General features: G+C 37.8%; 1 protein-coding gene across 6 annotated transcripts in view; it reads left to right on the top strand.

Moving 5' to 3' along the window:
- LOC134648953 (RNA-binding protein Musashi homolog Rbp6) overlaps nucleotides 1–27,520 on the top strand; it is a 574,404-nt gene that overhangs the window by 432,189 nt on the left and 114,695 nt on the right. For all 6 annotated transcript variants that reach the window (XM_063503621.1, XM_063503618.1, XM_063503616.1 and 3 more), the window contains one exon: nucleotides 6,583–6,631. In XM_063503621.1, the coding sequence (XP_063359691.1) occupies nucleotides 6,583–6,631 (49 nt within the window). The remainder of the gene's footprint in view (nucleotides 1–6,582; nucleotides 6,632–27,520) is intronic.

Here is a 27,520-nt window from a genome sequence, read left to right on the forward strand (position 1 = left end):
CGTCCGACGATTGGATACTTTGCGTCATATGTAGTATCAGTTTTGATAAGGTTAAATAGTTTTTACGAAAATGTTACCGAGCTTTATGTGGCGTATAAGCACGCCTAGCACGTCTTGCCGCGATTGGAGCGAATCCATGTCAAGTAACGCTTGATGTAGTACTTTTGACAAGACGTGTTAAGGGGCCCACTGATTAACAGTCCGCCGGACGGTAGGTATGTCAATTGTTCGGAACTGTCAAATTTTTGTTCTAACTGACAGGCCGATACCGTACGGCAGACTGTTAATCAGTGGGCCCCTTTAGAAGTGCGGGATTCACTATGGCATTTAACAAAATTATATAAAAATATGAGATGCAAAGATAAGCAAGCATGTTAGGAATCGAAACATATCGGGCTATATTCGACAAAAAAACGTGAAAATCCACTTAAAATAATTTAAATAAATCAACTACAATTTCGCATGGCCTGAAAGATAGAAAATACATATTTCATAAAATGTCAAGTGAAATATTTTATAAACAGAGTTATTGTTATCATACTACGGTGCTGATCTTTCTCTAACACTTTAATACTATGGCGAGACAAGCAAGACTTCTTTTTAACAGAACGATCGAAGATTGCACATAATCGGGAGGGATGGAAAAACCGGGGGGAGGCTTTTGCCCAACAGTGAAACGGAACAGACTCTCAATAATATTACTACTAAACTAAAAAAACGGTTTTTACTTGTGATTCGTGTCGTATCGAATATCAGATTGATCCTTTTAACAAAGTACCCATTATCGTGATTAAACAAACCAATTAAATTTTACATAACTAACTCTGTTTACGGATTCGCGTTTATCACATAATCTCACGTCTAAGTTTCAACTTAATTTAAACTTTAAACTCTATTTTGATTTGAGCAAGGTCGCTTTTGAATTCGTGCTACTGTTCGAGATACGTGTTTGCTAAAGCTGTGGCCGGTATCCGCTTGCATGTGCTGGGTTAAACCGGTGCCGATACAAACGCGTGCAAACACACCCGTGATTGATTTGATATTAGTTCAACTGACAAAATGTTGGCGCTTCGCGATATCGCATGCTAGCTTTTAATGGACTGCGGCACAAACACGCGTTCACTTAGCTTCTGTTGTTTACATACCTATCCATTTTTTTTGAAATGCAATAAGTCGACTGTTCAGTGTGCTGCTCAAAGCCAAACTTGTCTGTTACTTGATTGATTGTATCTGAAGTCAGTCAATATTACTCTTTGAGTTTATAATACCTAAGCGGAATATGGACCCGATTCGGATTTTGAACTAGATATCTATTAGACATCACCAAGATACGACAACGACAAGATATCTAGTTGAAATCTAAACTACCAGGTATCTAGTACATATATCGTATCGTTCTCTTCTCTAGAACGGATCTTGTTTTCCGAATACCGCGGTATATATATATCAATAGTCGTATGTCGTGTTTACCTATAATTGGATAGACACTTATTAATGTAATGCTTTTATCTGTAATTTCTGTAGTGTTGTATCTGTTGGTAAACCTTAAATAAATAAAATAAAATAGTAATGAATGGCTGTCATTACTATTTCTATTCTTGGGATTAGTTGTCAAGCGGATCCCAGGCTCCCTTGAGCCGTGGCAAATGCCGGGATAACGCGAGGAAGAAGAAGTAATGAATGGCTGTGAAAACCTTTTATACTTAGATGGGCAGCACAAAAAACTCATCAGTACTTTTAAATAAAATAAAGGTATCAAAGCTATTTAGCCAGGCTTAGTCTTAAATCATCACAAACTCAACAATAACAGAGATAAAACGTCTCAAATTCGCCATATTACATTAAATCGCGGTAACACAGGGAAATCTGAGAAGAATTAAAGCGAGTATTCTTAAAACAAGTACCTACACGTAGTAAATTACAGCGACAGGTATCTCAGGGGACGACGGAGCCTACCCCCTAAGTAAAATAATAATAGGGCCGGCAGCTTTGTATTAGGGAGACGGCGACATTTAGCAAAATTGCGCGCTTTATTGCGAGCAGCTACATGTTTAATTGTATATTGATATCCGAAAATTTCACTAAGTGAATAGTTTGCTTGGCGGTGACGGCCGTTTAGCGAAGACGCTGTTGCGTAATTTGAATGGCAAGGTTTATGTAAGACGACGCAATGTACTGGACCTGAAATGAGTAACCTGAAACATAAAACTTAGTAATTAATATACATTTTAGTTAAATATTATAAAAATAATATGCAGGTACTTACCTTGCTTACCACTGTTGTCTTCTATGAGTTAATAAAGTGTGCGCGAGAGCATGCATTATGTGTGCAACGAGCCTCGGCTATCGACCAATCAACGTCAGTTCCCTATACGCTTCCGAGCGATAAACGCATGTCCATGCGCTCTAACACTTACCTCAAAAAGTATCCCTAGTTGTTCTTATTTCGCTCCTCTCCACCTGTGGCTGCAATCGTCGGCTACAGCTATAAAAGATAGTAGGTACATAATTACATTTTATACAAAAAATAAACATTAAAAAAAACATACGATATAAATTAACTAATGGTAATGTCAAAAGAAATCTTAAAAAATAAACAAAAATAAAACACAAATTACTCTTAGTCTAAACTAGCCGAAAAAATCGTTCCGCGACGACCGCGATCACATATTATATTTATTATATAATTTGTACAGACTTATGTAATTTATTTGAAAATAATGGCCGTCTAAGAATTTATAGCATTTTTACTAGCCTACCATTCAGTACTGAGCACAGAACACGTGTTAAATCAGAATCGACCTTGCGTTTCTTGGTGCGCTCAAATCAAACTGCACGCGAGGACTATCATAACATCTCGTTCGCAGTTATTGGAGCGCGTAAGAGAAACACTGCAATCTGAAAGTGGCGGCGCGATTCGGGACATGAATTAGACATTCACTAGATATGAAATAGTAACGATATGTGACGTTCCACAACAAAAGGTACCCTATGGCGGTTGGCGCTTACGCTATTATTAACGCCGCTCCAATATTTTTGCGGCCATAAGGTACCTTTTGCCGTGGAACGTCACATATCGTTATTATTTCATATCTAGTGAATGTCTAACTGCCGTATTCGAACTTCAAGATATTCACAAGAGACGACACGTACTAGATCCATTCTAGATACGTTATAGTTTAGATATCAACTAGTTCTCTTTTGCAGCGCAATTCGGGCAACCAATGTCACTTTTACGTTAGATAGAGTTAGATATCTATTAGATGTGAATTGGATCTCTAAGTCATATCCTGTAGAAATCGTTCAAGAATATCTCCAGAATCGCGCAAATGTCAAATTTGACAGGTTAGATCTTAAACATATCGTTATCGTATCTTGGTGATGTCTAAAAGATATCTAACAGATGTCTATTTCAAAATCCGCATCGGGCCCAAACACTGCAATCTTAAAGTGGCTCATGATTTCAATTGACGGTTGGCGTTACGAGCAGTTTTGGCTACGAATCGAAAACATTCTGCTACGAATCCAACTTGCTACGCAGCGTATCGCGGTGTAGCGCCTACGAACGCAATGTAGCATAGCATATGCAGTTATTTGTAAACCCTCTACAAGCATCAATTTGCTATTAATCGATGGTCTCAATCGGTCGTTAGTCTTACAAATATGTATATGGGGCATTATCTATGAAAAGGGACCTTATTGTCGATGGCGCTTACGCCGCACAGCTTCGCGCGGCATTGTATTTACATCGGAGCATCGTTAATGAAGGCGTAAGCGCCATCGACAATAAGGTCCCTTTTCATAGATAGCGTCACATATGTATTTGTAAGACTAACGACCGATTGAGACCGATTGTAAAAAGGGACTAAACATAAGTTAACTAATCAAATTAATTTTAAATAAGACCACAAAACTCTTACGTTAACGTTATATCACAGAATAAAGTTAAGATTTAAAATCAAATCCATCAATTAGACAGATAACAAAAGATCATTAACGCGAAAGACACTGCAGAGGCCGCGTCGATCAAGCCAAGTTCGATTTCTCTAACGTCACCCAAGGGAGCGGCCCATGCCGTGCCAGTCACCCGTCCTTGTCGCACCCCCGCTACACCGTCAAGCTAGAGCGCGACAACAGTACCAGACCTTACAAATTGCCCGTTACGATACCGCATTAGATCACAATCTTCTTAGAGTTATCGAAGCCGTATAAATACACGCTGAGTTAGTAGCGAAGTAAAGTGGTGAATTGAAATTTACCAAGGAAATGGTTCTTTTGGTAGTCTCTAGTATGTTATGCCTTTTAACAAAAACCGCTTAGTTATTTGTTCATCGATTTTAAGAATAAAACATTACTTTATTTTAGTTGCCAAGTAGCTAGTCTTTTATTATTAAGACAGTAACCGAAGGTAGCCGTATTAACTCTGAAAAAACCGGCCAAGTGCGAGTTGGACTCGCCCACCGGGGGTTCCGTACAAATTTAACATTTTTTAGGTTTTTCCTTGTAAGACGATGACTTGCCTTTCATAGTTCTAGGTCAACGGGAAGTACCCTATAAATCTTGATTCCCTTGAGAGTGTAGAACTTTACGTTTTTTGTGGTAACATAGAAGTTTAATTTTATTTCAAGAGGTTATAGGCCTGAATATTATGCTTTTAATTTTAACTCGATACCTCTACGCGTTGCTGAAATAAAGGGTCATGACAGACAGAGGGATGGACGTACAACAAAGTGATCCTATAAAGATTCCTTTCCTTTTGAGGTACAGAACCCTAAAAACAACGCATCACTATTCAGTTTGGGATTTTAAGAACCATGTCAGTAACTCATAGATGGCTAAAGAAAAGTGCAATTGGTGACAATAGTTTTTATTCCTTTTTCTTTGAACTTGGCTGGACACGCTACCGCGTGTCTAGATAAAAAATTATGATTTTGACAAAAACTTGTTATACGTTATTGTATCGAACGCATTCCACAAACTTGGTAGTATGGACGTGTCGGATAGGCTGCTTTATTTATAATGTCGCCCGAGGGACTGGATGTCGAATCGCGAGCAAACGCCTTACTAAACAAATTCTCTCATTTTCCTACAAGATTGCTTTACGCCAAACTTCTCTAATAAAACGTTTCAATGGCCATTAATTCATTTTTCAAAGACAAAGATTTAAGTCGATTTCTGTTTTGTAGCTCTGTTGAATCTCTGCGACCAAATTAGGCTCCGTTGATTAATACTCTTTTATGACACACCTATGTAAAACCGGCGTAAAGGATTAAATCTTCTACGAAATCCCTCACAAAGGTTCGTAATAACTCACATTAGCTAAAAACTACCGCAAAACTCAGAACAAAACTCGACTCAAACCGGCACAATTTAATACAACTCTTTCTGTGCAAAAAAGGGTTGTCCACTTCACATGTGAAACAAAAAGCGTCGCAATTCCCACTCAAACAAATCACCGCTAAACAAACGTTTCTACAGGTAAGAATAATTCAGCGAAAGGTCACCTGAGGGCCTACCGCGAACCACGTTCGACGTGTTGCCTCCCTGTCACACTTACGTACGAATTCACAAGTGCGACAGAGAGGCAACACGTCGAACGTGGTTCGCGGTAGGCCCTCTGTTACGGGTTCTCGGCATCGATCATCGGGAATGCGTAGCGTCGACCTTCCGCCTAATGTGGCCCGAGGGAACCGCCGCCAACGCCGGCGCCGAGATACACCCGCACCACTCGCTTGTCAAACTCAACTTGTCCAATCGTGTTCCACGGACACTTTTTTTTATGGCTCCTCTACACGATGGGCCAACGCCGGCCACTCCAACGAACGCAGCCATGCGGTAGAATGAGATAGCAATATCACTTGCCCCCTCTAACGCATAAATGCGTCCCTTGGAGTGGCCGGCGTTGGCCCATCGTGTAGAGGAGCCAAGGTAATAAATTAATCGAAAATGTATGTAAACTCCTATTGAGAAACTTTTTTTTGCTTTTGGAGAGCAAAATCAAGCTACTTTTTCAGCTTAGTTTTTTTTACGATAATCCAGTAAATTTCAGCGAGGAAAAAATTTTACAACAAAAACGGTTTTTATAGACTAAGTAACGTACTCGAAAATGTTGAACAGCATAGAATTTACAACGGCCGACATGAATGTAGAATGCGTACGCTCAACATGAATATTGACGATGCTATTTCGCTACCTAGCATCAGAGATTTATCGCTGTTTTGTAACCGGATGGGGAATTTAAAAATGCTCCTTCGCGGGCGAGTTTGGTGAGCGCGAGCAACCCGCGCGGCGCGCGCGCCGCTGACACCACATCTCTCCTCGCGTGTATTGTTCGTGTCCTAACCGCCGACTTTCCATTTATTTCTCTATGAATACGTTATTACCTGCTCGCCCCCGCTTATCAAAGTTTATTTGCAGCGTGTGGTTTACTCTGTACCGGTGCTTATTCGTTATTACAGCGCCGGAGTGTTTTATTGCCGGGGCGGGGCTAAAATCGCGTACTACGCCCTTGTTTTTCGCTATATTCCCCCGATCTTTTCAGGATTTGAACTTTATTTTATGTCTTTTTTTTTCTTGTTGCAGATCGAGGACGCCATGTTAATGTTCGACAAACAAACCAATAGGCACAGAGGTGAGTAACGATACAAACTTCCATAAAATATTTCAAGCGATCAACCTTTATTGGGTCAGCCTATAATTTCAATGGTGCGCGGTCAAAAACTGTATGTTTGCGTGTTGTAACATCTTATACCTACTCCGCTTACAAATAATTAATTGACCATTAGAATCACGCAACTGAATTTCGTTTCAACCCTGCCTACACATGTGTGAGTGGACCTGCGTCTGCAACTGTACAAGCAATTCGAAATGGAAGGTACATTTAAATAATGGGGCTGCTCATATAATTTCATAAGTAACAGGTAGTTTATATAAAATCGGTATAACAAACGACCATTGAATGTTCAGCAGTGGGTAACAGTATTTATAATTTAATTACATACGGTGCCGAAATAAAGATTGTGGGTTGTAAAAGAAGCTTAACTTAAAATACAATCTAATACTTAGTAGCGCGAGCACAAGTTATAATATACCGTCCCTGGATATAGCACCTCATTTGTATGGCTAACTAAGCGAGAACATTCCGCACACAATTGGGGAAATATATCCGGAGACGGCACATCACTACGCATAAGCGCTCAGCTGTCATGTCACCTCCTTTTCCTTAGAAAAACAGCCAACTTCCAAAGGCTTGCATGTCACATAAGGAAACATATCATTTTTGTGCTCGTCTCGCCTTATTTCACTGGCCGTCTTCGCCACAAAGTCGTCGTTGGTAACCTAGCTACGGATAAATACAGACGCCAACGCTCGATGAAGCACGGCCAGTGGAGTAAGACATATTATAGCCTACCCTCACCTCGCAATACAAAGGGTCCCAGAGAGGCAAGGGAGGTCAAGGATCGCTGGTAGAGGTTACAGCTCAGACGAAGCGAAACGGAGGTTCGAGGTGGTATCGAAACTAAATAGGCTCACCGATTTCGGTATTGTGTTCCCTCCCTCGTATTGCAACTATTCCCGGCTAATAAATAACAAATCGACGCCCGAATAAAACGTATGGCTTCCTTATGGAGATTTCTTTGTAGGTATCTAGTGCGGGTGAAAGGGAAAAATTGGTTGAAAACCGTATCAGCAACGTTGAATCATTTATCTTAGCGAACAGTAATTTTATTTTGTTTTCTGCTTTTAGACCTCGAGCCTACCTACAATTAATTCTATCAGTATTTTTTTTTTCCGGGCGATATTCGGTAGCAAGGATAAAATATATATTGAAGCCTCGTGAACAGCACATACCGCTTCACGTACTTAGCTTACGCCTGAGGGGAAGTGGGCCCCGATTCGGATTTTGTAATAGACATCTACTAGATATCTTTTATACGTTACCAAGATACGATAACGATATGTTTAAGATCTAACCTGTCAAATTTGACATTTCTGCGATTCTGCGATACTCTTGAACGATTTCCACAAGATATGACTTAGAGATCCAATTCACATCTAATAGATATCTAACACTATCTAACGTAAAAGTGACATTGGTTGCCCGAATTGAGCTGCAAAAGAGAACTAGTTGAAATCTAAACTATAACGTATCTAGAATGGATTTAGTACGTGTCGTCTCTTGTAAATATCTTGAAGTTCGAATACGGCAGGTGGTCTTGAAAATATGTTGCTTGCTCGTGGTCCATTAGTATTACATTCGGTTTTCAGGATTGGCGTAAAAACTTTTAAAATAAATAATGGAATCATTGTAAGAATGTTTACCATTCAACGCAGCTGTTATTTTATGTAATTAAATGTGTAACGGAGTCAATTATATTTTATCCTAAAAACTCTACTCGCCGGGACTCTTTATATTCAGTCAGTTTCATTATCCCCACAACGCGTAAGATTTTAATTAAAATCCGTGGAAAATGTATCAAGGCCGGCCATCTTTTGTTGCCAACGAAGGTTCCCTTGCAGCAGTTACAACAAACACAATGTTAAATTTGCTTTTGTAATCCCTATTACGCAAAAACAGGTTGACCCAAATATTCAGCCTGGGTAAAATATCGTTGCGCCGTCATTTGTGCAAGTTCGCAAAAACCAATCCTGTTCATTCCCAGCTCAGGGAAAACGAACCTTTTTTTGTCGTCCTAAGACATAAAATGATTTACGTACGATTTTTCTCTGGATCCAACTTTAGCGCCTTTTGCGTAACGGCCTAATGAAAATTGTAGCTCCTCACTCGGTAATTATTTTAAAAAAGCTTACGCTTGTACTTTTAAACCCCTCTTTTCAATTTATGGAGCAAGTACTTCCCTATATTGGAAATTTTACGAATATTTTGCGTGTGTGTGCGTATCTATACGGAAATTTTGGTTAATAATATGTCATAAAATTCAATTTACTTTGCAATGACATTATCTCCTATCTCGCATCGCAAGATTGTGAGACACAAATATCATTATGTAAAGAGTCATCCGAATATTATGATGTAATTTAAGAGTATAATTTTTTCATGTAAATATTCCATATAGGCTCATACACAGTATGGGTTATTATCCCAGAAACGTAATCAGTTGGGTCGGGTTATACTAGCAAGAAATGTAAAAATATCCCTGTTTATTTGTATCAAACTCGGGCAAGAGGCAACCCAAACGCGTATTCAAACTGAATATGAATGCAAACTGCCCCGACGAACGGGCGGAATGGCGAAAATCAAATTAGGTATATCGTGAATACTTCACGGCGACATTGGGAAAAAAATTGAAATCAAATATTCATTGACTTTCAACCGGATAAGCCGGCCCGCAGCCATTTCAATACATTTTATTATCTATTTTTTCGTACCGAAGGCCCGGACCAGGGCGGAGGCACCGCAAGACGACAAAATATCCCACCGCCTGAATTATAAATCACAACAATAGCTTTACGCTTGCCTAGTGATTTGAAGCGAGTGGAATGACCTGCAACGGTTGTGACTAAGCGTAATAGGTGACTCACGTGGTCTCTGTTCCGCATGAGTTTGATCAGGTAAACTGTGGACCTATTTAAATAAAATATATTTTGGATATACCTCATATCTTTGCTTGGAGTATTTTATATTATAAAACGGGACTTAATCGCGTATAATCAAGTTTTAAGGTTTACCTCCGACGTTTCGAGGACGGCGTTGTCCCCGTGGTTTCGGAGAAGACTGGCTAAAGTTGACATCAACATCTAGCCGCGCGAGTTTTTCGAACTACCCGCACTTGGTCTTGTTTATCAACTTGAACGTTTTGCGCACTAGGGGTGTTCCCGTTTTATAAGTAATTTAATAATATGTAAGAATCGCGAAAGTAAAATCGTCTGTTGTGGGGTGTTTCAGTGGACATTGGCGGTTTATATTACTTTTCTAGTGTAGGTTTATATATTATTATTGTTATTGTATTACATTTATATTATATACTCGTATACAATAATTTAGAGAGCGTAACCAAAATAGTCTCACTTACAAAGGCTCCCAAACGATTTTGCATAAAACAAATATTTGCTTATAATATCATTATTACACTGCTAGCTTATATTTAGGATTTCCAATTGTTTGCTTGGTGCCCTTTTTTGCCTGTACATCACGTGTTGAATAGGGACTTAATTCGTAGAAAATGCGAAAAATAAAATCCTTTTAACCTTTACAGTACGTTAAATATGCGCGAATAATGCGTTTAATAGCACCCTTTACTTTTATTTACGACCTTCGTTGGTAAAAAATAATATTAATGGCATCCCTTAACGGAAATATTCCATTGTCTTTTTTAATAATTTAATTTTCTAACTTTTAAACTGGTGTGATTAAGTCGGTAGGTATTATTGTTTTTATTTTTGCAAGGCCGTGCATTATTGTTTTTAGGGTTCCGTACCCAAAGGGTAAAAAACGGGACCCTATTACTAAGACTTCGCTGTCCGTCCGTCCGTCCGTCTGTCACCAGGCTGTATCTCATGAACCGCGATAGCTAGACAGTTGAAATTTTCACAAATGATGTATCTTTGTTGCCGCTATAACAACGAATACTAAAAACAGAATAAAATAAATATTTAAGGGGGGCTCCCATACAACAAAGTCCGACTCGCACTTGGGCGTTTTTTTTATCATACCACGTTATGGCAACGACTCTTAGTGGCTGTGACGCTCGAATCAAATGCTATTATAAAAGGTGAACGCGATGTGTGAGCCACCAAGTTGTTAAATATTAAAGGGAAAGGAACTAGCGGAACCAATCTCAGTGGGGCGGATTCCACTCGGTTTTTGGTAAAGAACACGCACCTATGGGACACATTTCGTCGAATGCGTGCCCTGCTACCGGGAAAATTTCACCTTTCACTTTGCATAAGAGTAGTGTTATCTATATTTCATTCGACTCTGTTCGCCGTGTGTAAAGACGCCTATCGCGTGAATCATAGATGACGATCGTTTTCGATTCACTCAAAAAAGGGGTATCAAACGGAGCGCTTCAACTCGCTATTTGTCGTGTTTTTGTGATATTTCTTTTAAAACTCTCATAGTTTACACTTCTTTTTTAACAAAATAACTTATACGTATCCGGACTGTTACGTGTTTGTAGCTGCGAATCATAAATTGCATTCGAATCAAACAACACACTAAAATGTGATATTTGTTTTGTATTGGATTCAATTCACCGAACACTTTTGCTATTTTTGTACACGTCGAGGCAATTCCAACACGAGTAAGCTTCTGGAGTAGAGCTCTCAGACTCTGTAAAGTTTGCCATCTTAGTCCGTGAATCAGAGTATGCGGTTTTGGTCTTTATGAGCGAACAATAAGAGTTGTTTGGGCTGTCTTTAAAGTTCGTAAGCGTGTATTCGCCGAGTGCTAAGTGGCGGCACGTGGGAGCGTCCCCGGGGAGCGAGCACATCGAGCTTAGATGCATCTTGCGGCAAACCAAACCGCCCTGTTAATATTACGTGTATTACAATTAATTTATTTTACAACATCAGTACACCGGTTTCTACGCTAATACTGAGAAGTAGATGTTATAATAAGTAAATTATGTTCTTTATTATTTATGTAAGTAAGTGTAGCAACTCATATATCCAACTAAATTACTATCGTAGTAGCCCTAAAGCAAACGCTCATAATCTATCTAATACCTTTAAACGAGCAATTCTTGTTTATTTATATATATATATATATATATTTCGGGGATCTCGGAAACGGCTCTAACGATTTCGATGAAATTTTGTATATAGGGGTTTTCGGGAGCGAAAAATCGATCTAGCTAGGTCTTATCTCTGGGAAAACGCGCATTTCCGAGTTATTATATGTTTACCGAGCTTCGGTCACCCAGATATTAATCAATAAAACGACCACACGCATTCAGACAAATACATATAACTAAAACACCTACCGATGTTTTGAACTAATTTGACGATTTAGATATAGCCATAAATTACTCCACCGCGAGTCATCATAATTATTGCGTTATTAACATGGCAGTGAGGTCACCCATTATATCCGCTTAAAATAACAAAGCCACTTGTTAATGTATATCATATTGAAAATTAACATGAGGGCAATTCAAACTTCCATTTTGACATCCAAATTATGTAATTTTGATATCATTCGCCCATGACTCTCGCTCATGCCGATATAACAAGTATGAGCGAAATGCACGCGCGAACAATATAATAACAAGATGAAGATGACATCATTTAGATATCAAAATGTATACGTTTCGATCGGCCTCCATATCATGGTAACGTTATTATTATCGATATTAATGTAGTATACTTTATGTTACCCTCAAAAGGTATTTTTTCATAACATATCGATAGATTATTCAAAAACAAGAATTCAATACCTACGTACACAATATCAATTTAATAACACACGTGTGTGCGTTGTTAGCAAGCTCTACGGTTTTGTACAAGCATAAAGAAGTTTTTCTACTCTTCGACTGCAATGCTTGAATTAAGGCTTCGTATACCAAAGTGAAATCGCATACTTTTTTCACTATGGGACCCCAACTCAACTATAATATTTATTTCGATACAGTTTAGTCAACTATAATATTCATTTCGATACCGTTTAGTCAACTATAATATTTATTTCGATACAGTTTAGTCAACTATAATATTCATTTCGGTACCGTTTAGTCAACTATAATATTCATTTCGATACAGTTTAGTCAACTATAATGAAATTGATCAATCGAAAGTGCGGAGCAAGTACCAGGGCCTCATGAGTTACGAGAAGGCGTCGGTGACCAACCGGCCGGGGGCGCGGGGCGCGGGGGCCGGGTCGCGTACGAGTATGAAGGTATCGCGGCTGCTCGCGCATCTTAGCTGTATACTTTTGATTTTTTACCTACATATATGATTCTTCTACTAGTTTTAAGTATCTTTTTTGTTGACTCGTAGAAAAAGTATTGTATACAATAGTGATATAATCAAGCTTTTCAATCTCGTACCTTTACTTAGGCAACTCAGCAAGCTTCGTTGCCTAAACACGGTACTCGACTGAAAAGCTCTCCATTATATCACGATTGTATAAAATACTAGTACCTAACTAATTTAACAATTTAAACTCCATTACATCAAGTTTGCTCAATATTAAATTTACACCTACACCACGAAAACCGCTTCAACTTAACGACAAATATGCGATCGCTTTACCTACAATACGCCTAAAACCGTCATAAAGAAATGACTAACAAACCCTAAATAGCTACAATAACCTCAATCGCTTCAACTCACTCGCGGAAAAGAATCGGCGTTACATTTATTTACGTACCATTTTTGTTTCTGCATTTTCTAAATAGAATGTTGATATATTGATACGGTATCGAATCTCTGGCTCCCCAGAGAAGGCGCGGTTGAGTGAGAATGCATGCCGTCGCATTGCATATGAGAGGATGTGGCCCGCGAGCTCTGGGACCGCTTCGTAATCACCTGCTCCGCGCCTCTTTGTATATTTTCAAGTCTGAGTAGAAAGGATTTAAGTTCTTATCGAATGTTTTCTTTTCTGAAAACTTAAAAGTTTCATTCAATGAACATTTCATGGTTTTGTACGTTAATAAACGAAGCACAGCACATAATAGTTAAGGTGATGATAAACACACGCATATTATTGTTAAAGTGACAACCAGGCGACAAAATAAATGATAAATGTAGCTATATACAAACCCTTTTTTACAAAGCAATTTAGTTAAAGTCTACTTACAACCTATATACCACTTACATACCTATTCAAAATTATTTTGAGTAATTGAAAAAATAAAGTGATATCTCTCGCTGACTTGGTGTCTGGCGTCTTAGGTCCATAAATAAAACACACACCTTGATGATGTCTTCTTATTATTTTTTTGTTAATGTTTTATTTATCTCGTTCGATACGCACACAGCTGCAAAAGTGCATACCCACTTTATGAATGGGATTCAATCATGAAGTAGGAACCCAAATATAGTTCAAAAAGTTCCCAAATATAGTCCTAAATTACTTATCATAAATAAGTTTAGATGTAACTATTATTTGAAAATCGTAGTTTAAAAGTAGAATCTGTTATACATACATTGGAATAAAACTCAGACAAAACCAAGATAAATATTGGTTGATACTTAATTAATGCAGGTCGCTGCACACATTTTGTTTTTTTAATACTTGATAATCTTGAATCGCGACAGCTTGCGGTAATCCTCTATCTGTGGGTAAATTAAACTACAATCTTCCACCGCACACTTCAACTGAAATCAAATTCAGCCTGAAACCACTTCCAACTCACCTCAAATAACACAACTACACACTTAGACTGTTATACATTCAACGATGGGCAGCTATATCTCCCTGTTGCAACAAGTAACAAGTTCATTTACACGTTAGTGGAGGATTGAGATCCCTGCGGGGAGTAGTGGTATGGAAAATACTGGAGAATTTAGTTGGTCTGTTTTTCAGCGGGCGGTAGTTATATATAAGTGGTTTATTCAACTAGTTGGTGGTTTGTATATTTTACGTCTAGTGGTAAAAACTTTGCCGATAATTTAGGTTTTACGTGTAATATTGAACGCTGAAAATAGCTGTTTAGTGTGATTGAGGTGAGCATATTTATAGTGTTAATTGAACACAATTTTAAGTAGCTAAATTAATCTTCTTTAATACTTAGTAGCGAACATTACTGCCATTATATTTGTGTAATCTGACCAATGGAATCACGTACGCGCTCGGACTCTATCGTCCAATAATTCTTTTGGATCGTACAACAATACCTCCTTAAGAATAGATAGCAATAAATCGAAACCTCGAATTGGTCGTCAATGGAGCATTAAGGACCCGACGCTTCGACAATGTACATTAGAAGTATGTTTTAGCAAATCACTTCCTACCGAAAAGGGATGGATAAAAAAATAGTGAGTGCGGGAAATGACACAGTAGAAAAGCTATTGTAGACATCCTTACCGAGTCAAGGTAAATAAAGTGGCAGCAATTGAAAAGTCATCCATTCTGGGCCGAGGTAAATTGACTGTAACCTTCACATTGTTACGCCGAAGGACAAAGACGGAACACTGGTTAAACAAGTAATAAATACGATTACCCCTCAATTATTAATTTGTAACGTATCAAAATGTATTACAAACTTTTAATTTATTTACTATACTGACTTAAATTTTGTTAACAAAGGACGTAAGTACGTCACGTAGGTACGTACGTGTTTTTATCAACCGTTTTGTTTTTCCGTCGGTAACTACCACCGGTTTTATGTGGATATCTACTAGTACTTTTAGTATATGACTGTGTAGATGTATCGAAATGTTAAGAAAAGACTTATTAGTTATGAATAAGTACTTAATGATTTTTTTAAAAACCGAAGCGAGACCCTGATATAATGAACAAATTTTTTAGCTAAAAAAATGTTAAGCAAGCAAGTTGGTCCAACAAACTTTTCTGTAAGTATTAACTAATTATTCAACTGTAAAAGTGCTGGTTAAAATAATTTCATGAAAATAAATGCTACTGAAATATATTGCTATTAAGGGACACCTCAATAAAACTTTTGTAAAACTAAGGTGTTGATAATCGCACGCACTCGCATAATTAAGCGACCTCCGCGACAACTTAGCCACTAAAGCATTACCCCAAGTCCTTCTGTCACATTAACACGAACACTTTAACGCGAGTTATTCGAGCTTGTTTTGGTTATATTAAAGGATTCCAGGCATATCTCAAAGCGACTTACTACGCGGCCATTTATTAACCATCTTAATTACTAAGGCCAAGTTAATTACACCCGGTAAAACTTAATAACGCCTAAAGAGCGTCATCCCGTTAACTTAGTAACAAGTCGCGATCGCGAAAATCTCTTTATGTCATACGCTTGTGGTTATCGACGAAGTTAGTTCAGGATTTCAAATTGCACCTTAAAATAATAACTTCCCCTAAACTTTTTTCATAATAAAATTATGGTGAAATCTTTTGATACTTAGAATGATTTAAGGCTACTCATATTTTAGGACCTCTAATATATTTTTTACATCGCGCAGGGTGAAAATCTCGTTGAAAATTCGATTTCTGTATATAAAACAAGTTTCTAAGGTTAATAGTCATTACTATTAATTCAGCTTCAACATAATAAGGTAATATTAACTGTAAGTATATAGATTACATATAGTATAACATACATTTATTCTGAAAAGTAAACACTAAAACTTTACTAGCTTTTATACTGTGTACTAACACACATTTATTTCACATACGCAACTCGGAATAGCGTCTGGATAATGGAAATAAATAAAATAAATAAATAAATAAAAAGTCATTTATTGTCGCAAAACACAGTAACAAAATAAAACAAACAAGGAAAAAGAAAAAAGACACAATAAGCACATAAGTCCAATAGGGTTGTTGACTGTATAAATCTATTCCAATAAGCAAGAACGCTGGGTACTGTCGATTTACGTACGGCATGCACAATTGCAATCAGCCTAATATGTTGAACGGTAGGTCCATCTCATTATCACGAGCGACCACAGGTGAATGATGGCGCGGCGCCGGCGCCGCCGTTTTGTTTGCGGTCGATTTAACGCCGAGGACAAATTGCGTGTTTGCCGCCGCAGCCGGGAGATCATTCCAGAACACAGAATAAACCGACTGATTACTTTCGCACAATTTGGAATACATGCACTATTATTACTCTTGTAGCGTAATAATATAATTATGTATATTTGTTCTGTCTAAGGTTTGCAATACGGATCCGGAATGTATGAAATTATCCGGATCTGGATCCGGATCCGCGGATACATTTCGGATCCGTCGTACAAACCCTAGTTCTATCGTTGAATCTCGTTCTTTCCGGAATCAGTTATGCTTTTCCATAGCTGGTAAGTTATTGGCCTGTCTCAGTTAGGTACGTGATAAATACCCGTCTATATTTTCATTTATCTTAAAATGATCATGCAGCATGACAGTGCAGCATCTAATGAGTGGATTTGTCGTGTATTTTTGAAAACATGAGCCCCGCCGAGATTCTAGCATCGGTTTCCTCTATGTTTTATGTGACTGCTACATAATGAAATGCATTTAAACACGAGTCAATCTTCATCTACACACATATTATAAGCTCTCTATTAGGATCCGTATGATACCATAATTGCGGCATTGACCACACTTTGTTTACAATAGACATTTTATTACGAATAAAACGTCATCTTGACTGATATAATGTAAGTCAAATCAAAATTCCTTTGTCTTTCAGAGATATCCGCAATGTGAATGTTATTACACAATAAAATGTTGTTATTACATCGCAAAGCACGTCCAAACTTGTAGTATTTTTATCTAGATGTTACGTTCTTTACGTTCTTTACGGCTTTACGTTCCTGAATATTTTTATTTGTATCAATTTTTTTAAAACAAATAGTGACTAAGTATTAGTTACGCCAATTCAAGTTTTAGTAACGTCGATTAGTTTTCGATGTGATACTGATCTGCAAGTGTCAAAATTAACGTAAATTAAAAGTTTTTGTTGAAGAAATGTCACTATAGACAGTGACATCAGATCAGTATCGTATCGGAAACAGCTCGAATAACTAAAATTCGAATTGGCTTTAATAGTTAAAGTTGACACTTTAACCTCCATACCAAAATTGACACTGAATGTCAAATTACTAGTAACTTAGTAACTTTTGTTTACATAGTTAGCAAGTTCTATTGAATGACTTCAATAGAACTTGCTAACTATGTAAACAAAAGTTACTAGTAATTTGACATTCAGTGTCAATTTTAGTATGGCGGTTTGTTTACATAGTTAGCAAGTTCTATTGAATGACAATTTAATGGAATACATTCCAGAAACTGCCCCACAGATACACTTATCGGATTCGCTGAAAAAGAGCCTTTTAAAAGAAAGAATCTTTCTTATTTATTTCCGTGTCGAAAGTGAACTAACTCTTGTTTTCATCCTCTTAACAAGAAAGTAATCTGTCGACCTCCGTAGCGGTAACGGGATTTTTATGTAACAAACTCGAGTCGCGCCTACCCTCACCTAGCCCGGGGGTCTCTCAAGAAATCCCCGCATTATACTCGCCTGCCAGATTCTACTAAGGATTCGCCGTAATATACATTTTCCCGTGTCGGAATTACAGCTGTACTTTGCTCATGCAACATAAAATCGGCATAAAGGCGACGCCCGTGAAAAGGCTCTGGCGAGAACCTACCCCCGCCTTTATTTAGTTGGCTTCAATGTAACAATCCACTGAAAGTTTTACTGTCGACTGTTCTAGCCACGCCGTTCCATAAGCGAACACCGTAAAGTGTAACAGGGTATAACGCAATGCACCGCGAGTAAGACAAATTCTACCGACAGCGATACACGGAACAAGGTTCTAAACCAACACACTAAGCGTTACTTGACTTTGAAGTGAGCAAACATTTTATTTTATGTCAAAACTCACAAATATATTCCCAAGTTTCTCGCACCCTCTATTTTATACGTTGAATAATAAACCGATCAAAACTTATCCATTGTTAAAGGGGTCTTAAATGTTTTAAACACATCAGCTCGCTTGGATTAATAGGTCAATCATTGCTTGAACTTTTAATGGATTTCAAAACTTACGCAGCAAGTACTTTTGTAATATAGAAGTCACCTTTCTCCCCAAATTACGATCGTTATTTTGTGAACTCAGCTCCATTGACATACTTAGTTATTCATGTGTCCCACTGCTTAGCGTGTTAATAGAAAAAACAGTAATAAGCTAATTCATTACACTTCATATATTCAAACTTCACAAAAGTTGTTCAAAATATAGACCTAACTACATACTTATCTATCTACTAAAGTCTACGAGGCGGACTTTCAACTCGTACGTATGCTTAGTGCGGCAACAGGTGCGAGGGACGATCCGAGCTCCTCTGCATACTTATAATTATAATCACTAGCTAGCTATCCTATTCTCTACTGTCTAAAGCTCAACTAAAAGAAAAACAGCAACGGGTACGCGCGCAAACCCTACTGAAACTGCCAATCCAAGTTAATTAAAACATTAATTCAAAAACCGCAGAATATTAATGCCCCGTTTTAAATGACGCAGTGATTTACTGAATAAAACCGATTTAATTGGCTACGTCGCTGGATACGACCACGAGTGCAGGTCCCTTTAGGTGATCAATTTAATACATTTCGAGTTGTCATTGACTGCTGGCGAGTGCGTCAGGCGGCGGGTGGAGGGTCACAACACTGCGACTGAAACTTTCTGGCGCCGACAACATCACTACATTTACACATTTTGTTCGCTTGTCAATTGAATGTCACACGTGATTCGTTGCGAATTTACTCACTCGCTCGCGCATATCAACCGGCCAAATGGAAATTTGCATTAAAACGCATTCTCAACATACAGCCGAGCGCTTCGCGCCATGTCCACCATTGTGATTAAGTTCATTTGAACTGAAACACATTTCAATAATTTTCTTTTTTTACACAATTTAAATTAATCTTTAGGGAATCTGTTACACTGACTGTCGTAAACTGTAGCATGGACAATAATCTTTGGATAATAATGAACTAATACTTGCTCTATAAATAAATACGAAAATTACTTTGGCAAAGTACCTACACACAGATATTTCGCAACAAAATGGTGGAAACGTAAATTTGGCTCGCAATTTTCTGACAACAAAATTGGAAAACAACAACGCCAATAGCCAACTATTTGGATGGAATATTAACTTTCGTATTAGCGACGAGTACAAAACTGCTTGATATTTTATGAACGCTGTCTGCCGTTTGCTGTTTCAGTTAGGGATGGTTCAGTCAGGTAAATATTTTGCAAGCTTTGATGGAGCTGTAAGAGGTTGGGCCCATAAATCCGAGACGGACTGGAGCACGCAACGAATGTGTGCGACGAGCAGATTTATTCGTTTGTCTTGTATGCCAGTGCACGCTCACCGCCGAAAAATGTTAGCTGCCTCCGTTGATACAGTATAATAGCTTACCATTTACACATTATTGTTTGTGGAATGTTAGTTTTAGATCAAAAAATAATAAAAATGCATGTTAATAACATGTTTTATACGTAACTTAATGTATTAATACCTACTAGTCAAACTATGTATATGTTATTCCTTCCTTCCAATGAACAACCCCTTAAATAGATGACAAATAACGAGGTAAAAGTTGCTAAAAATGATTAAAGGATTAAAAATACGAGCATCGACGAGGTGCGATGTGTCAATCTTGAATTAATTTAAACTTTGCTGGCCAAACCGAGCGCCGTACCGCCCAAGGGACCGAGCGAGCATCAAATCGAATAGAAGGTTATAATTGACTGCTACCAAGTGAACAACTACCAAAACGTCGTACGACGCTTAGTCGAATATGAAACCATTTTCATTTTATTACTCTCTGATTCTCAAAACTCAAACACATTCTCACCAGATATCATTTCAGAAGCGGAAATATTTTTAATAGTGCGCTTGTCGAATTTCGCATCAAATTTTTCACTTAGGAACCCAGGGTTACTTGAAGTCGTGTGTCCTACATACACAACAAAGAAAAGGGGCTTCTAGGTATATAGGTAAACCTATAGTTTCTATCATTTAAAGTATAACCAATTCTTGTTATTTAACTTCGCTATAAAAATTTAAATTATGCAACTGAATTACGTTCCAAGTATTGAATCTGTATTTTTTACGTTTTTATAATTATTTATTTTGCGATAAACATATTAAATAATAAATAGTTATGCAATAGTACTACAAATCTGCAGATGCAATGGACAGTTGAACGTCGACAAACTTTATTTGATATTCAATTCTCTGATCGCTAGCAACAAATTTGCAACTTGTCTAGTAAACCACGGAACTATCAGGGGTTTCGTGTAGCGAGCCCCGAGGACTGGCCGGCTGTCTCGCTCCGACAGCTCGGCCACCTCTGAGACTTCAGTTCACACTCGCAGTGCCCTCAGGACTATAATAAGGTTGTTTAATACGAAACCGTAATTTAACCGCGGTAGCAACTACGAGTGTAACTTAAACATTTAGTTTAGATCTGCGTATGGAATAATTTTTATTTTTCACCTATATATTTAGCTCAACCACGAGTACTGTGACACACAACAAGATGGTTAGTAAAATTTATATAAATGTAATAATGAAACCTCTAAAAATATAACTGAATATTGGCTAAAGAGGATCAACAAAGGAAAGTCCCTGCAACAAAGCTCCTTTCCACAATACCTCAATAAGCGTGTGCGAGCATTTGAATAATAAAAATCACATTCGTTCTATGAATGTCTTGTAATCTTTGTTCTCTGACAATGAACATTGCTGTTTGATGTCCATAGCTTCGTGATTAATGTCGCCAAAATGACAGAGAAAGTGGTTCTTTTAATAACAACGAATCGGCCTTACGATTGGGAATTATTTGAATCACGTTAAACAAAGTCAACGAAGCTAAAAAACGGGGGGTTCGAAACAACGTGCTCAGAGGATTTGATTTATTATTTTCATTATAGATGTATGTACAAATAACTGTAATTAAAGCATGATTCTCGAGAGCTTTTTTAATTAACGATACCTGTCTGTATGACTTGATAGTGTTTCTTTTAAGTGCTCAGCAGTTCACGACCTTAAGTAGCTATTTCCGTACCAGCTCCTAAAAGTCATCAGTTTAAAATCGGATCGCGAGCTGCGCACGAACGCTCCGAGTGGCTCGTGCCATTAAACATTTACGCGTTCGAGATAACGCCTGCTTTTTGTGTTGGCTACACCTATTTTATGGCTCTTTTATTATTCCCTGATCTGATCGGCGGCTTTCAAAGTTCTTGCGCAAAGAAAGATACGGATTAATTTGATGCTTGTTATGCTATGTTAAGCAATGTAATAGAGGTATCAGTCTAGTTTGAGTCCAATATTTATAGATTTTCTAGATAAAGATTTATTGTCCTTCTCAATGGTAATTACAGGCAGTTTTATTCGTTTAAACTCACGGGTCACATTTCAATCAATGTTTTGTCACCGCGGTAGCCGAACATAATTTTTATTTCGCACAACCTTTTCCGAAAGCAATTTCGTTCAAAAATAGAGTTTTGTTTTTTACCTAAACGCTAGCGACAAAAGCTATCACAGTCCGTTTTAACTTGTTGGAGCGCAACAAAAAGCAAATGTTTATTTTACCTGACTGAATTCCAGATTAAAGCCCTTTCAACTTCATGTTACAAAAATGCGGTTGCTTGTGTCAATAGGGAGGAAACTCGACATATGTTACTCGTGTCTATGTCGTCCGAGTAAGGGCAAGACTGGTCGGGATAGCAAACAACACAAAAGAAATAATGAATGGTCCAGAAAAACGGCGCAGCTCTCGTTACGAGCAACATGCATAAATGATACGGCGAATATGACAAATGGCACGGCAGAGTATAACAAAGCTAGTTGGTCCAAGTGGCCGTTCAATTATGCAAATACGCGCTGCGATGTTCGTCCGGCAATAATAAAACTGTTTAACAGCTGTCAAACGCGCCGCCCCGTGTAACATTTTTGTATTCTGGCTACACTCCTAAGCAATAAAATGAAAACAGGTACATCAGCCGCATGACAGAACATGCAACGCTTATATTAAATTAGACCGCCCGGCCCGTGGTCATCCACTTTATTTTTATTTGAATCCCATGAAAATATGGAACGTGTTGGCTCGCTAACATTCCAAAGTACACTCGCAACCGTTTTATTTGCGAGTCGATGTTTATGAATTTGCCAATAAACGCCCGAGTGAAAGGCTGTTACCTCTGCAATTTACCCAACACAAAATTGGCGACAAAGTTTACTTTAGCGCACTATAAAACGCTAAAGCGAATTATCTGAAATGGCTATTTGGCCCAAATAAAAGTAATCCCTAAGTAATTTTGATAAAATAGTCTATTTTACGAGGTCTAGGGTCTTGATTGGTGTAAGTATCGCAGTCTTAAGGAGGGGTTGTCATGCAATGAGCACATAAACGCTATCGCGCAGCGTGTGTCGCGCGTCGAAATGTTATCGGATCATTGCTTCGGAACAAAGTACATACTATCATGTGCAGAGACAACTTTCTTAAACATAACTCTTTGAAAGTTGTTTTTAAGGATAATATGGTTATAAACTTAGGTACAAGTCCAACGGTTAAGGTTTTATAAAATTAATATCTAATATTGTTTATTAACGTAATATAATATATATATTTCTATAGAAAATGTATTGCTAACGGTGTCAAAATTACACTCGCTCCGTAGAAATTAATTAGTTACAATTGAATTTAAGCTGTTTATAATGGAGTTGAGATAATGAATGTATTAATCAGAAGTAATTTTTCGCCAGTAACTCATTAAACTGATCCAGCGCTGTAGGTGCTTCATCACTCAGTCAAATTGCGTTTTGCTTAATTTTCTTTCCCGGCAGGTGTGTTCGACAGAGCAATTATTTACACCGTCAGGGCCGACGGCACCCCTCCTCCCCTTCCCTTGCTACTACTGCCTCACATCTGCGAACACTTCCTCTTAGAACTGAACCCCCTTACTTCAGTCTAGATAGTTTGAGAATGTAAATTATTCCCGTTTAACTTATTCTATTTCGTAAGAACCCCGATGAATTTGTTGTACCAGGGAATCCTATAGTAAAATCATAAAAGAAGTGCCTATTTCATGGAAATTGTATTTCGGAAACCGTGTAAAAGATTTTAAATAAACTTTGTTCAGTTAATTATCCCGTAAGATTTCAATAATGCGAACCCGATAAAAACTTATAAGTATACGTAACTGCCAAAAATGTATATATCCTGATTTCTATTCATGTATTCGAGCAAACTTTTATTCCCCTGAAGAGAGGTCTATTGTCACTTTAGAGACTCTTTGCGTCTGTCAGAGCCGTAAATAATTGGAGATAACCCGTCTGCTTTCTACGTTATAGTTTAGGTGCCTACTTACTGAACGTCAGATCCATTTGTTCCCCTCATGTTTGGAATGTCACTGCGGATGATATGCCTATGGTTTAGTGTCTGTAATGTGACAGTGACAACAGGATTAGAACAGAATAACATGCCGGCGTCGGAATTTGGTTTCGCACTTTGCATTGATTGAGATTAAAATATATTTTGATACACTGACCTATCGACTGTTTTAGTAAAAAAAAAACTAAACATATACCTACTATATAAGAGGTCTGATACTATAAATTAAATCTTTCATCTCTTTATATATAAATAAAAATTATTATAAGTAAAATGTTTAAGGCTTTGATATAATGTTGTGAATAACGCTCATTTCGAGGCTTAAAGACTCGAACCCTTAAGACTCTCTAGGCTTAACGCCTCAAACGCGGCAAAGACGACTTCTTACATCCATATGCGTAAAATAAATAAAAACAATTCTCAAATATAGTCGAGTCTTCAAGACTTACGAGTCTTGAGGGCTCGAGTCTTTAAGCCTAAAAATAAGCGTTATTCACAACACTGATTTGATACCCTCAAAAACATTAAGTACGTGTGTGTGAATAAAATTGAGACAAATAATATTGCCTTTAATTCAATAAGGCCCAACATAAACATCTTTACCCAAAGTCACCTTGAACACCACCGCCCACAGTTCCTTGACTGACATTTGCACAGGTGAGGACATGGCATTTAGGCTGAACTACATTTTGTAGAGCATGAAACTATTGATTAGTTCTATAATGACCTTTTACGCAGGCACTTGCCTAAACCGAATTGGTTTCTAAGCACGCGATAGCTATAAAAACTATTCACGATAAACTTTAACCGTGCATCACTTTCCTGTTGACTTCTAATTTTGAAGCAACACCTTATTTAATAATCTGAAGATACACTCAGCATCATAGTAGCGGATGAAACAACGCCAAAAGTATCTGATATACACTTTATTGTAGGTACATGCACATGCACGGATTGTAAAATACTATAAAATATACAATAATATACTCGCATGAAAATCTAGCTAAAATTAATTTAAAAGATTTTAAAAAACCTGTTAAAATTTTACTGAATGAAAAACTTCTTTCAGTAAAATAGCAGTTCTAAAGTAGATAAAGTACAATTTTTGAGGCAACCTTTCACAATTTCCCTATTAAAGACTATCAAATACTCCAATATCGTAAATAAGTTCGAGCAAATTGTTATAAAAACACGAACGCATTTTTCAAACTAAATAACCGAAGACTAAACATAAACATTTCATGCAGCAACAACCACATCGATAACCAGGCGAATGCACCAACCGGGATCGCACTAAAGCCTCCGACGAAACCGTTTTATAATAAATTCCACCGCTCCTCTACCTTGTGGGATTAATCTTCTTACTTTTCTTCTCTCTGCCATAATCCTCGCAGGGAATTGTGTGGGCAAGATCTTCCACTAAAACCGCTACCACTACTAGTAATAGTCACAATTCAGTTTCGTCTTTATTAACTCGTGAATACACATTTACAGTCCTCCAATTTTTATAAATTAAATAAACGGAACTAAAAAGTATCATAATGCAACACTAGGTTGTTTTGTCACAGCAATCCATTTTTTGTGAGATTTTTGTAAACATAGGTTATATTTTAAAATTCTTCTGTGTTTAGGTACCTGATGAGTTTTCTTTCGAAGAAAATAATATAGTATATAATGTAGAGTCTGGCTAACCAAAAATTGTTGACAGATATTTCGTTAAGCTTCGAAATAAATTAAAAGTGGAAAAATTCACTGTCTTGGGTGGGACTTGAACCCACGACCACTGGATCACTAGTACAGTACTCTTCCATCTGAGCTACCCAGACCGTACCCAATTCAGTGAATATTTCCACCATATATGAGCCCTAGGGAGGCTCATAGCGACATCTACCGTAAGAGTACTACACTTCTTAAACGGCTACCAGAGTTCCAAATCATATTGGAAATTCACCAGTAATGATGCGCTATCCCATACTAAATTAATTTTGTATTAAGCAGAAACGTCTACGAACGATGCTATTAAGCTTCGAAATAAATTAAAAGTGGAAAAATTCAGTCTTGGGTGGGACTTGAACCCACGACCACTGGATCACTAGTACAGTGCTCTTCCATCTGAGCTACCAAGACCGTACCCAATTCAGTGAATATTTCCACCATATATGAGCCCTAGGGAGGCTCATAGCGGCATCTACCGTAAGAGTACTACACTTCTTAAATAATAGTAAATAATTAACATTTGTTAATATTTCAGTAGCCAGACTCTAGCTCAGAAGATAGGGAAGTTAGCATAAAACGTGTTTTAAAGGCGGTTTATTTATTTATCGTATGGCATTTATTTTACACTGTTCGTACATAGTTACACAGTTTATAATTTAAATCTACATTTTTCCAAGTAAGTAATGGCTGCTCTCGTTATGGTCTTAAAATCTTCCACTGGGCCATCGTACTTTGTTAGTGGGCACTCCAAAACTATATGCCGAGCGGTTTGCTTTGGATATCCGCATTCGCAGCATTCTTGGTCGCTCCATTCCCATTTTTCCGAAGGTGGGTACAGTGGCTATTTCCTGTTCTCAGGCGGTTGAGCATGCACCAGGCACGGCGTGATTCAGTAAACCCAGGCGCGTGGCTCCGCGGGTTTAAAGGCGATTAGCCTTAATTTCAAGCTGGCAAGGTAGTGATCTGTTTTAAAGATGTTTATGTAGATCTATAGATTAAATACTTAGGGCCACTTTAACAGGTTATTTTAACAGCTCTAGACAAAAATATTAATAGATTTCTGTCCCAAAAATAGTGGATATAGAATGAAATATTAAAGTGGCGGTCGGATAGAACAAGTAGTAGGTTTCAGAAACGTAACAAGGGATAGTTCCGAAGTATACGTTCAGGATTTACCGCATCACTAGTTGCGCTCAGATAAGTATCGTCAGCGACGCTTTAACTTATGAAATGGTCTCTTTGTGCAGTTCTCTGCTACGTCTTTGTTGACTGAATGCGAATAATTGCTTTCGTTGCGAGATATGGATCGTGTAGTTTTAATGGAATGGTACATTTTATGTTCTTTGCTAATAGCTTCCTCAAATGAGCGGACATCTCTGTTGTGGAAATATTTAATATTTCCATTGAAATAACTAATATTACAATTGAATACAATTTTAGATTTAGAACTCGTCTTTAGAAATTTCTTAGACACTCTAAAATATTTTTTCCACCCGAATACAATGTCAATTGTCAAAACGATACTAAAATTGTTCTTGTTCCACTTATAAAACAAGCACATTTAAATGAGTGCATTTGCAAACGAAGTGTGAGGTCGAAGGCTCGCAACGAACACCTGATGGGCTTACCGTTGGCAACAGGGTTTAGCGCGTGTCACAATGGGCCGCCGCTGCAGAATTAACCGCTCGGCCAGCTCCAAATGTCATTCTTATTATCATCTGACACTTTGGGATTACTCCGGATAAATTGTTTTAGCGTTTGGAAGTGGCCATTTTACCGGACGTCATCCATAATCTTTA

Source organism: Cydia amplana, chromosome 6, assembly GCF_948474715.1.
Source record: "Cydia amplana chromosome 6, ilCydAmpl1.1, whole genome shotgun sequence".
Lineage (NCBI taxonomy): Eukaryota > Metazoa > Arthropoda > Insecta > Lepidoptera > Tortricidae > Cydia > Cydia amplana.